The 13377-nt window shown below is 36.1% G+C and overlaps 1 protein-coding gene across 1 annotated transcript; it reads left to right on the top strand.

Annotated features, from left to right (window-relative positions):
• Positions 1–667: 667 nt before the first annotated feature.
• Positions 668–11940, top strand: LOC141818032 (nuclear pore complex protein NUP93A-like). The gene is given in 16 exon segments (XM_074705632.1): positions 668–771; positions 873–976; positions 1096–1134; positions 1136–1162; positions 1829–1888; positions 3253–3342; positions 4062–4331; positions 4547–4642; positions 4787–4921; positions 5637–5690; positions 5782–5865; positions 7493–7579; positions 8466–9368; positions 10442–10623; positions 10770–11058; positions 11439–11940. Coding segments are annotated over 16 exon segments (2589 nt in total). The 5' UTR covers positions 668–680; the 3' UTR covers positions 11517–11940.
• Positions 11941–13377: the final 1437 nt, after the last annotated feature.

Raw genomic sequence — 13377 nt, 5'->3', positions numbered from 1 at the left:
TAAAAAAAATCTAATATAAGTAAAATATATAGTTAATAGTTTATGTGAATTACTTCAGGATCCAACTATATATTCACTTTTAATTAAGGTGCTTCACACACTCTTTAGATGGCTAAGAAATCTGCCTAGCTACATAGATTGTCACTAGCTCTTTGGCTTTATTTCTTCCTCAATTTGATTTTTCTTCATTGTACCTTTGAAACGTTAATCATCTGTCCCATGCAGTAAAGTTGATACTACATTATGTCTAGAGGGCTCGTGCACATACGTTATACAACTTAAAATCTTTGCAAAATAACATAAGAGAAAACTTAAAACATATTCAATGGATGAAATTCAATCTATATAATATAAAATAGCAAACATAAATAAGTGACTCTCCAATTGTATATAAAACTTATCAAACGATCTGTAGATATTTATGAGGGAACAACAAGTTAAATCTCTTAAAACTGTACTTCGGATGGGATATGAATGGCACATAAATAAATAAATAAATGAAAGTTCTGGGTCGATTTCAAAAATCAAATAAAATTGTAGGGTTAAATTTGGAAATCGCAGAGTATCTTTCTTTCTACTGCCGGTCAGCAAGTTAAAACCCTAAAGCCCCGCGCTTCGTGTTGCGCTTCGAACCGAAAACCTTAAGATTAGGGTTCCGACAGACGGAGAAGAAATGGCGAATGATATATCAGGAGATGAGCGGGTGGACGGAGCTCCTACACTCGACCACCAAATTGTTGGAGCATGCCGGCCCTTCCTCCCATTTCCCCCTCTCCAGGTATCCCCATGCTCTTCCCACTCACCCACACGCATAATTAAGCACACTCTTCTGACTATTTATCTGAATCCTTTTTGGCTGTTTGCTGAATCTTATTTGCAGCGGAACCTCGATCAATTGGAGTCGCTTTCCAAGAAGCTGAAATCAAAGACGCTCCGCGCGGAAGCCCCCTCTCAGTCCATCTCGATCGGCCACCAGGTAATGACTGTTTAATTCCGTGTCCCGCTTCCGGGAATTTAAGTCTTGAATTCGATCTGACAATTTTAAGTTTCGATTTTTTTTTTTTTGTGGTACCATCTCTTGAGCAGATTACTTAGCTTGCCCGGGAAGGGATAGATGCAGAACGGCTCGCACGTACGGGATCTGAAGTCTTTCGAGCTGAAGGTGGGCGGTATCCAACGGTTGCCATTTGCACGCACTTTTTGTTTAAATTTTTGTTGCCGGCTGATAGAGGGTTTGTCACTTTGTTGTACACGCGAGCTATATGCATGGCTTGCCCATTACTTCCTTTAGACATGGCAATGGATAAAAACTCGGTTTTTGACTTCGTGAATAATAATTAGTTGATCAAACTCTCATCTACTTCCTAACAAACTTCCTGAAACCAACAATCCCATAAATAACTTTTGGTGCATATGAATGTCTTCAAGCATGATGTGCTGAAAGAGAAAACAACAAATCAATACACACAGAAAAGGATTTGAATTTTTACGAGATCATTAAATCAATTAGTGCCTTCACCTATTACCAACATATATATTAAGCTTTAGTGCATAGCAGTTAGTGTTCATGAGCAATGCAGTTAGAAAACTAGAAAATAAACAACTATACTGTAGATTGATCACTTTCTTACAGCAATAAGTGATTTAATTTCTATTTCTATTTCTATTTGAGTTGATATTCATTTAAGTTAATGCAGATATTAAGTCATAGATTACAATTAATCTAACATCATTGGGTCTTTCACATAGTACTACAGCTTCAATCCACTTGATATATAATGACGAACTGATGAAGAACTATTTGTTTATGCTATTTTTATTTTTGTAGACAACATTTGAGGATGTTTTTCCTTCTGAGGCGACGAATGTTGAGGAGTATTTGCAGCAGGTACCTCTTCTTCTTCTTCTTCTTCTTCTTTTTTCATCTTATATCTTTTGTTAGCTCCTGCTATGCACTGTTCTTTGTTCACGATCTGTTATTGTGCTTTTTCTTTCTTTTTCTTCATTCAACTTAGTCGATCAGTTGTAATCATGAGAGAGTTTACTTGAAGGCTAAGCTATAGAGTATTCTTCTTAATGTGCTGTATTGCTCTATATAATGTCGCACATATTTCATGTGAAATCAAATGGATAGCCTCTAAGAAAACATCATAAAAGTAAAACAAAGCTTGCACCAAGACAAGAGTTGAGTGGGCTTGATTTTCAGTGCCCCACCTTCAAATCGTAGGTGCAGGGTGCTGTAGATTTAGTACTAAATCATTATTGTTTGAAGGTTGACAATGCCTTTCAGATATGAACTTCATTCCACACAAGCATTTTTATACATTATCAATCATGCTGTGATATAGTTAATTACTATAGACTTCTTAGTAAATATGGATGATTGTACTATTCCTATAGACATCTTAGGAAACATGGATAATTGTTCATCCCTATTCTGTTGCCCTCTTCACCCATTTGCTGTATGATTGTTTCTTTGTACAATGTTCTTAATATCTTGTTAAATGCAAACTAGATAGGTTATGCTACTTTTTTAATCAATTGATGATTAGCACATTTACTTTCAGTAGCGCCGGATATGTTTGCTTGTGAATTTTGCTTTCAATTTTTAACTTTTTCTGAAAGAGAATCTGAAAATTGAAAAGAAAAGTAAAATAATAAGACTTTTTTGTCTTTTCAAATTCTATGCGAAATAAAAATCATAGTGGATGATTAGCTATTCCAAAAAATAAGAAAAATTCATTTTATTTGATTTCGATATCATCCATTTTCCTGAGATATTCCTACTAAACATATTCTCACGATTGGTTTTCCTTTATTGCCAACTGGTATTTTTTCTTGAAGAAAAAAATCACATCCTAAGTTTCTTCTATGAAAAAAATTGCTTGAAACTTTCATCGTGGATATTCACATCCTTGTGAGTTATGATTTCAAAAAATGTGAAACATTTTCATTCATTTTTGAGTTCCATATCAACCTATTTGCTGTGATATAGTTGATGGATTAGGATTTTCACAGCTCTGCAGGTTCATATTTTCTGTTAATTTTCTCAATTGTCACTTCCTGTTTTCTTTTATTAACGGTTTTCTGAACCTGAGTGTCCAATTCTTAGCTTTACATTTGCCTATTTATGAGCGTCCTCCTGATTGTTGCATTTCTCTTGAAATATAACAGCTAATATTTTCTCACTGATGAATGATGATATATGCACTGTGGAGTTATTTAAGTGGTGATCTATTCCCCTTTTGACAGGTTCATGAAATGGCAATGGTTTCATCCATCCAAGAAGCTCAAAAGGACAATTTGAGAAGCTTCCATGAACACATGATGCGAGTCTTAGAGGTGTGCATCATTCTATTAATTTTTGAGATGCAATACTTCTATCTCTGTCATATCAACACCATCTCTGTATGTATCAAGCACCAAGGATGCATGCCATGTGCTATGTCATTATAGTCGTTCTAGATATGTACTTGTTGTAATGGATAACATAGAATGAGGCATGCACTAATTTATCTACTGGACCAATACACATGGAAAGGAATGTGATACCAAGATCCCCAGAAGTTGATGTAGGGACATCGAGTTTGATATATCTGTTACTTGCAAACTCAGTCCCTGCTGACAACATTATCAATGATACTTAACTTTTGGATCAGTATGCTCTGCTTGTGCATGCATATCTCTATTGTCACATTAATACGATACACAAAAAGCTATGGCGTCTTGACATTTCATGTCAACATTATGATTAGTTAGTGTTAGATTGAATCAGAGACATGTTGAAATTCTTTTATTCTCCTTGGGGCATCATAACTCATTTCATGACACTTAAATACACATCCTAGTTGATTATTTTGTTTATTTAATTTATAATATGTGTTTTTTATGGATATGCCCATCACTTTTAGTGTTTCCTTTGCAAGATTATGCATGCCCATGTATCTCTGTGATTTTATTTTGTTTACCTTGACATTGATATTCATATATGATTGATGCTCGACGCCATTTTTTCCTCTCTTTCAGTCTCTTCTGTCTTGATTAAGTTTAGTATTCTATAGGAGGACTGGCAAAAGGAAAAGAGAGAATTTTTGCAAAGCTTAAGTCGACTCTCTACATTGCCAAGGGGAAACAGTGGCGCTTTAAGTGGTGGGCTTGTTCGTAATGTTCAGATGCTATCTCAAATATCCAGTCCTAATGTTCCCAAGGACCCATCAGGCATGGAGGTTGTGGCTCTAGCTAATAAGCCAATAATCGATAAGAAAGCTACAGTATATGCTGAGATACTGAGTAGTCTAAATGAGGCCAGGGCACGTGGATTACCTTTTAAAGTAAGATAATGTTTTCCACTAAAACACTTCTTATTTTTGTCTCTAGTATAAATTATCTAAGAGTAGTTTTGAGTTTTACCATTCGGCATGATAGCTTTAGTAACTCCTCAATTCCTATGCCATTTTGACTAAATTATCCCACTAGATGATTAGTTCTATCTTAATTTTTGCATGATTTCATTTCACCACATTAATTGATTTCATATTCTGGCTAGCCTGCTACAGCTTTCAAGACCGCTTATGAGAGTCTGAACCTTGATTTTTCTGGTAGTAAGTCAGTTACCTTGCAGAAAATATGGCACCTCACCCAGGTATGCTTTTTAGTTACTGGAGATTGCTAATGGCATTCATCTTTGCTAGTAGTGACTGACAATCAATTATTGTAATCTGGTTCCTTTTATCATGGACGTGTTATACAAATCCTTCAATAATTTTCTTGATGGTATTTCATGCAGGCATTAGTGGGTGAATATTTAAATTATCAACATAAATTGTCAAGGAAAATGTCTCTCATAACAGGTGCAAGGCACCATCTTGAATGGGGCCATGAGAAATATATCCTTGATACCATAAAAGCCCATCCCGCACAGGTATCATTCTTTCGTGAATGGTTATTGTTGGAAGGATAAACTATTATGGGAAGACTTACAACTCAGTTTTTGAGAATATACAACTAATAATTATATGTGTTATTTAGAATTTTCTATGCATTGCAAGGCATCTGGATTTGTTGCCTTTTTGGGTCAGTTGAAGCTTCATTCTTCACATAGTTTGGACTGTAGTTTTGACTTGTATTTTTCTTCCTTAAGAAATTATTTTGTTCTGTTGTTTTGTTATCTAATCTACAAGGCTTTTGGTTATCCTTGTCCCATTTTTAAATATCTCAACAATAGTGTTGATCGCACAGTTGCTGCTGTAATGCTCTTAATGGTGGTTTTGTTTTTGCGAGTCTGAGTAACAGACATGGTGCTTATGGCTGTGATGAGATTGTCATAGTGGAAATACTAATATAATCCCAAAAAATTCCTTTTCTCTCTAAGTGTATTGTTTTCTAATTTTTGTCAGTTTAATATTAATAAACAAATAAACTGGAAACCTTTCTCATAATAAGTGACCTAGGGTTCCAAATGCAAAATCATTTACTGTTTTCTTGTAGTAAGATGCTCATTTCTTGTCTTCTTTTGTTGCCAATAGTGTCATGAGAATGAGTGTCCAATATTGCTTTTGTTTGTTTGATCATACCCCATTTGGTGTATTTTCTTTTATCGATATGATTAGCATGCCATTTCTGTTTTTGGGGTTTAGGCTGCTCTAGGTGGCGCTGTTGGCAACCTGGAAAAGATCCAGGCATTTCTCCGGGTTCGTTAATTGTAAATTCATTTTTCTTGCTGTTCTCCATGGTGCCAATGCATATGGTGCCTTTATAGTGGTTTTATGTGCCTACTGACAGGTGCGACTTAGAGATCATGGTGTGCTAGATTTTGACGCAGGTGATAAGTCTAGGCAGCCCCCAGTCGACACAACCTGGCAACAGGTAACTTCTTTTGCATTTAGAACTTGCATTAACTAGGCAACCCGTTGCACATCTTCTAAGATTTTTTTTGCTGATGATGAGTCTGTTAGTTAATGCCTAGCAAGAATGTTGAGGTTGTAATATGGATAGTATGGAATGGGAATTAGCATGAATCAATGGTTTCGATTGAATCCGCTCATCCTATAAATGGGTTTGAAATTGTGCCCCCGGAGCATAGTTTAGTTGGTTACGATGGGACAGACTTGCTGAAGTGGGCAAGAGTTGAATCTCGGCGAAGCCGAGTCAATGCCCTTCCCTGTCGTGGTCAACTGCAGCTTCTCAATTTACCTCTTCACAAATTGTCATCGGGCCGATCATGTAGGGCTATTGGGGTGGTGGGTTCCACCTTTTGCTGAAGAAGAGTTTGAAATTGCATTTGCATTTCAAAAGAACATTTAGAAAATGCACTTTTTGCTAAAGTGCATTCTGTGAAATTTACTGTTCAGTAATCTATACCTGAAAATTGTTTTGTTAAGCCTTATAGTTTATAGTGTTTGGTATATAATTTAGAAAGCATTTTTCACTGTAAGCAAAACAATGATAACATGCTAAGAATACAGTATATTATTAATTTAAAATATAAAGAAATAATGAAATTTACATCTAATTTTGTTGATATATAATATAATATCTTATGTGCTTACTGTTTTAAAATAGTACTACAGCTTCAAGAAGCATTCTCCTATATATCGGAAAAACAGCTCTGGTAAAAGCATTTTGAACATGTGTTTATCAAACGCTATAATTAACTCCTAAAGTGCTTTGGCTTTCAAAGCACTCTGAGAAAGCACCCCAAACTTAATTTATGTTTGCTTACAGATTCTTGATTCCTGTGTTGCTGGAATGGAACTAAATACTAAAATTTTGTATTTATGATTATTCCGACACCATGGTCTAATTTCCTGAAAATTGTGATTTATGATGACATCCCATAAAATAGGTGGGTTTTCTGAGATTCACCACATATGATTCTGAAAGAAAATTTGTTTCGATCATGGGTGCTTTTGTATAATATAGTTATTGTGACATTTAAATGCTATACTGTAAATCCTCCACATTTTTTCTGAGAATGTTAAGATATTTATCATTCCTAGTATAACTTTCCAAGGTATTAGTCCTATGAACAGATTTTTTGAAGCGTAGATGCCACTGCTGCGTCTAGATGGCAAATAGACCTTCACAGAGTCGTAGTACGCAAACAGTAAAGAAAAGTGAACATGAAAGTATTTTCATACTCTTTATGCAATGCACGATCATTTGGTGGGTAAATTCCTCTGTGATAATTCTTGTTGGTTCTCGTGTATTCATTGGAATTGTATCAATGGTTACATAAATGACAATGAATTCAATTTCAACTATTAACTTAATAAATGTGGTTGAGTATTTGCACTAGTAGTTGCTTTCCTTGTGTTATAATGACCACATTCCAATTTTTGTCATTCCTGAATTGGTAGTTAGATTTTCCGTTGCCAATTTGCTTTAGCTACACACTGCTTTAGCTACACCCTGTAGTTGAGGAAAATATAGGTATACTTTTATCTTGTATTTATATTAACTAGCTATTATTTTTCTTGTTTGTCTTATGCAGATTTATTATTGTCTAAGAACAGGCTACTACAACGAAGCCAAGAAAGTTGCTGAATTGTCACGTGCTGCCCACCATTTTGCTCCTCAGGTACCTATTGCTTAGGTTGCGCTTTCTTTCAATGATCAAAAGTGGTGTTTTTGAATACAGTTGGAGCTGATAAGTTCAATTAGTCAAGTTGGGAACTGGAAGTCTTAACTGATTTGGTTTTATTAGTGAAAATTGTCTGATTGAACCAGATTGGGTCGATTCAACCAGAAAACAGCAGGGCCTTTAGTTCCTTGCTTGGTTTAATTTTAAAAACATTGCTCCTTTAGAGGAGATAGAGGATTGAAATGTGAAGGGAGAGAAATAATGACCTAGTCTCTTTTGATTTCCTTGAGCTGAAAGAAAAATATGATAATTTCATAAAGTACTATTTCTTTGAAGAGATTCACAAGAAAGAAAGAACAATTTATTACAAATTCACCCTTCTAACGAAATAAGTATTTTTAAACATAACACCTTTGTCTCTATATAAACTTATAGACAAGGAAGAAACCATCCACTGTATAGATTTACCCTTGTTGATGCTCCTGTTGCTGATTGTCAGCGTGATTGTTGCTGACCTTATTGAGGGATCATGTGAACATAGAGTGCCTTGGAAACAGATTGGCATATTTGTCACAATGTAGGTTAAAGGGTATTTTGGTTTCATCAATTTGATTCGCCCCAGATGGTGCTAAAGAGACTGAAAGGGAACTAATTGATAATACCAAAATTCCCTTAACAAATCGTGGATTATCTGTCTGTGTTTCCTTTCAAACTTCTCTCCCTCTCTTTATTTTCCTCAAAGGAAACGGTGAACTTTCCCATTCCCTTCTCATTTTCTTTACCAGATCCCTCTCTACTGTTTCTCTCCACAGTAGAAAACCTCGCCTTGGTGTTCATTATTTATTCTTCTCTGATTGATTTGCTAATGCTATTTAATCGGCAGCTTGCAGAGTGGATTGCTTCTAGTGGTTCAGTTTCACCAGATACTGCTGCTGCTGCTTCTGAAGAGTGTGAAAAATTGTTAAGAATGGGTGATCGAGCAGGGCGACCTGGTTATGACAGGAAGAAATTGTTGCTATATGCAATGATTTCTGGTAATCGACGCCAGATAGACAGGTTGCTTAGAGATTTGCCAAATCTTTTCAATACTATAGAAGATTTCTTGTGGTTCAAATTATCAGCAGTAAGGGATTTCTCTGGTGGATCCTCTTCCATAGTTCTAAGTGAAGGGTCGGTACCATATAGCCTAGATGATCTTCAAGGTTATTTGAATAAATTTGAGCCATCATACTATACCAAAAATGGAAGAGACCCTTTGGTTTATCCATATGTTTTGCTTTTGAGTATTCAGTTGCTTCCAGCAGTTGTATATTTGTCTAAAGAAGTAGGAGAGGAGGGATACAATGTGGATTCTGTGCATATATCAATAGCTTTAGCAGATCATGGAGTTCTTTCGGATGGGATTGGAGCTTACCGCAAGATAGGAATTATGGATGCCTGTGCAGAAGTTGCAAGCATAATTAAACAATATGGTTCAGTGTATTTGCGTCAAGGTAATCTTGAATTAGCTCTAGAATATTATGCTCAAGCAGCTGCTGCTATGGGTGGTGGAGAAGTGTCATGGCGTGCGCAGGGTAGTAATGACCAGCAACGGCAACGAAATAAGATGTTGGCACAGCTACTTACAGAGATATTGCTCAAAGATGGTGGTGTTTCTCTTTTACTTGGTCCAAGAGGCACTGGGGAAGAAGGTTCACTTAGTAAATATATGATGGATCGGAATAGCCGAAAACAGTTTTTACTTGAAGCTGCTCGCCAATGCCAAGAATCTGGACTGCATGATAAAGTATGTCCTCTTAACCCTTGCATAATTTCATCTTCTTGGGCTAGAGTTCAATCAGTTAGCAAATCTTACTGTCAAGTTTTGCTGCATATTTGTTCTGTTAATGCATGTTGAACTTATTGGCTTTCCTGTTAATGCATTTTAAATTTATTGGCTAGCCTTTTACATTTCAAAGAACACAGTCAAACATTAAATTGGCATTAATTTTTGGCGTCACAACCTTTTTTTAATTTAAACTAAATGTAGCTGTTAATGAGCTGACATAGAAAATGTGATATTTTATCAAAAGGCAGAATAAGGTGGGCCACTTGCTGTGTGTCACAATTGCATTAGAAAGCATGGCTGAATATCAATTAGGAGTCTGTTGCTATGGGGTTGGTCTACTAGAAAAGATATGTATAAGCAAAAGGTCAAGTAATACCTGGATACCTGGATTACCAAAAAAAAAAGGTCAAGTAATTCCAATCCTAGATGTTCTGATTTGGACTATTATGGTTTGTATCAGCTTTTGTAATAACACATATAGCCTTTCTTTCTTGTTAAAGTATTTGATTTCAACCTCTATTTTAATTGCATGTATAAAATGACAGTGACAGTTATGAATTAATTGGTTCTCAGTTTTTACTGATTTGAGAGTGCTGTTATGACTTAAGATATATGGATACATGTAACATAAAATGGACCAGAAGTTAGTTTCAAGATTAATCAGTTGGAACATTCCTAGTTATGGACACTTGTTCTTGGGGAAAAAAAAGATTCTTGGTCCAAATTCCAGTCAGACTAATTTTGCTGCCTTTAATTGGTTGACAAATCTAATCCACCATTTTGTAAGGGTATTGGGCATAACTAGACATTCAATTTTATCTGAAGATTAAATATTTCACCTTCTTGCAGGTATATTGATTGGTTCAGAAGTATACTGAAAGATGCATAAACATCAACCAAAATTTGTTTTTCATAGATATTAAAATCCTAAGATGACTGGGCAGAAAATCCATGTCAAAGTTTAGCAGTTGTTACAATATTCTGTATGATAGCTTTGAAAATTTCGTTTGAATAACTCTCTTAATATTCAGTCTATAGAAATACACAAGAGAGTTGGAGCATTTGCTGTAGCATTGGAAACAGTTAACAAGTGTCTCTCAGATGCAATCTGCGCCATTTCACGAGGAAAGTTAGATGGTGATAGCCAAGCTGCTAGTCTGATTCATTCAGGCAATGATATATTGGAGAGCTACAGGATTTCTTCTGATGCCAGGTTATACATATATAAACTGTCGCTGATTTGATTAATGGGGGCAGTGTTTCTACTTGTAATTGTATTTGTTTAATGTTTCATTATTTTATTTATTGATTTTCTCGTTTAACAGCAAACATCTAACTTTACTAATCTTGTGTTTGTAGCCTCCAAGAAAGGGAACCTGTTTCTGAACAGCAAACTGTGTTACGGGAGCTTGAAGCTATTCTACAAGTGCATAAGCTAGCTAGAGCTGGCCAGCATGTGGATGCTTTGCGGGAGATCATCAAAATCCCATTCCTCCCGTTAAATCCTCTGGTACCTGACGTTTCATATGATATACATAGTTTGTCTACCTACGTACAAGCATGTGTGCCGGATATCCTCAAAATCACTCTTGTTTGTCTGGAAAATGTTAAAGATTCTGATGGAACATTACGCACTTTAAAGTCTAAGGTGAGTACAGTGTGCTTTATATCTTCCTCTAAATACAGAGTTTCATCTTTATGGCACTTTTTTTTTTTCTCATAATTTCGTGTTGGTATTAAACGCTCAGTTATAGTATTGTGTTTTGTTATCTTCACCTTTTTGTGTTGAAGACTTATCTTTACTCCATTGCTAGGTCGCAGTTTGCAGAAAAGGCATAGAAAAATTAGATTATTTATATTTCAGATTCTGCAATGAGGAAAATTCTCACATTTCCCTGCCTTTCTTATTCGATTAACCAATTCATTATTTTGGATCTTAAAAAGGATAAGCTCCTAATTCCATTGCCAGTTTTTATAACCTTAGCACCGACCCATTATGACCCTTAACCTGTTTCCTCTGTGATGCAGATTGCCAACCTGGTAGCGAACAATATGAATAAGAATTGGCCACGGGACTTGATGGAAAGGGTTGCTCGGAGCATATGAAGCTGCCAGGGTTTGAATCTGCCTATTCCTTGTGCTCACTGCAGAAGCATATGTACCTGCAAAACAAGTGACACCTTCTTAGTCAGTGCTGCTTAAAACAAAGTACTGCAAATCCTTAGTCACGACGGCTGCTTAATTTCATCCCGAGTCTCGATCTTGATGCTCTTATAATGGAAAGGCATCTATGTAATGGCCAACTACTTGATTCTGGTTAATTCAAAAGATATGCTCGTCTCCTGTAGCTATTTGTTATGTAAATTACGGGATTTAGGCCAGAAAAATGTGAGTTTACATCGGAAAAGTCTCGAGTTCTAGGAAGTCGTGGACCAGAGTTTCAACTAATCCTGATTTGTTAATGCATGAGCAAATGCTAAATACTGGTTGGACTCTTAATCAAAAACACTAACGTTTAGGGATTATCGTTTATTGTGCTTTAATAAGAAACGCCATTTTTCTAATTATTCCGTGCCGATGTCTTTCTTTATGGACGAGTTTAATACGGTTTAATTGAATGAGAATAGTTCATAACATTTGAATGAATGGTTTGAGAGGAATTGTTATTCTAAGAAATATAAAATAATTAAATAATATTAGTTATTGATCATAAACACACTCAAATTGGTCAGATCGGATGGATTGATCATTTTGACCAAATCTAGCATTATAGATAGATTGAGTTAAACGGGCAAAATTGAGTATGATGGACGGACCAAATGAGTTAGATTGCGTCGGTTAGGCAAACTGACTCAGATAGTCTGCGTCGGTTAGGCAAACTGACTGGATCAGCTAGATGATTTCTGGTTCACTGTTAAACATAAATGATGATAAAATTTTTAAAGCTCTCATTTGCTATTTTGTTTGCTGACGGACGATTAGAGATAAAACGTGTCAAACCAGTTCACATTCTTTACCTCGAATCATAGGGCGGGGGAAGACGAGCTCTAAGTAGGTGCATCTTTGGAGTTCTCATCCTTGTATTTGTAAAGAGAATCATATATATCCTCGGCAACAAACATCATCTAATCTAATGTAACAATTTCATTCCTCGACGTTTGCTCCGAGCTGGATGTAGTGATTGATCTCCATGCTGCTTGAGATTTCGTCTTTGTTCAGTCCCATCGCAGCCTATTAATTAGCAAATGGTCAGTAACTCAATTTAGCAAGTTATCATCTAATATAATTAACCGTCTCCCAGGAACTAGTGTGAAATTAAGAACATACGAATACAAAAGAAAACAGTGAATAGGAAGGACTTGAGAATAAAAAGTGCAGCAATGGCAACACCAATCATCGCTACGAGTCTAGGAACCGTATTCTGAGATTACACAACTCCTGATATTATGGTCTGTCAATGAAGTAGCTAGCGTAACACAATAAAAGATGAAAGCAGAGAAAAGCCTACAGGCACAAGTTTAGCTCCTGAAATTATGGTCTGTTACATCTCTACCAATTCTTCAAGCTGTATGGATCATTATGTCAAAGATCGAGGAGAAGACAGCCAGATGGTTTTGTTCTCGAAACAATAAAAGAAGTACTGCCATTGATTGAGTGTTCCTTCATGATTAAAACGATTTTGTACCGATACTATAGCACACTTCTATCGTTCATCTGTTAACGTTAAAGCATGTGGATTCGGGTGCTCACCATGTGAAACGCAGCGCGGAGAGCTCGTCGTAAATTTTATGATGAACGCGATCCAAAACAGAACAAGCCGAATTCTTATCCGCATGGATCAACAAGAACAAATAAGGGAAGGAAAAGGAAATCGTGGATCGATAAACGAACCTTCGAGGAGATTGGATTGGGCGGAGGAGACGACGACGACGACGAAGAAGAAGAAGGGGATAGGCGAAACGGCAGG

This window comes from Curcuma longa, unplaced genomic scaffold (genome assembly GCF_044706935.1).
Source record: "Curcuma longa cultivar G26 ecotype Majalengka, Jawa Barat unplaced genomic scaffold, ITB_CL_G26_1.1 contig_23017, whole genome shotgun sequence".
In the NCBI taxonomy this organism is placed as follows: Eukaryota; Viridiplantae; Streptophyta; class Magnoliopsida; order Zingiberales; family Zingiberaceae; genus Curcuma; species Curcuma longa.
The sequence above is the reverse complement of the archived record's forward strand: the minus strand, read 5'-3'. Positions and strand labels throughout refer to the sequence as shown.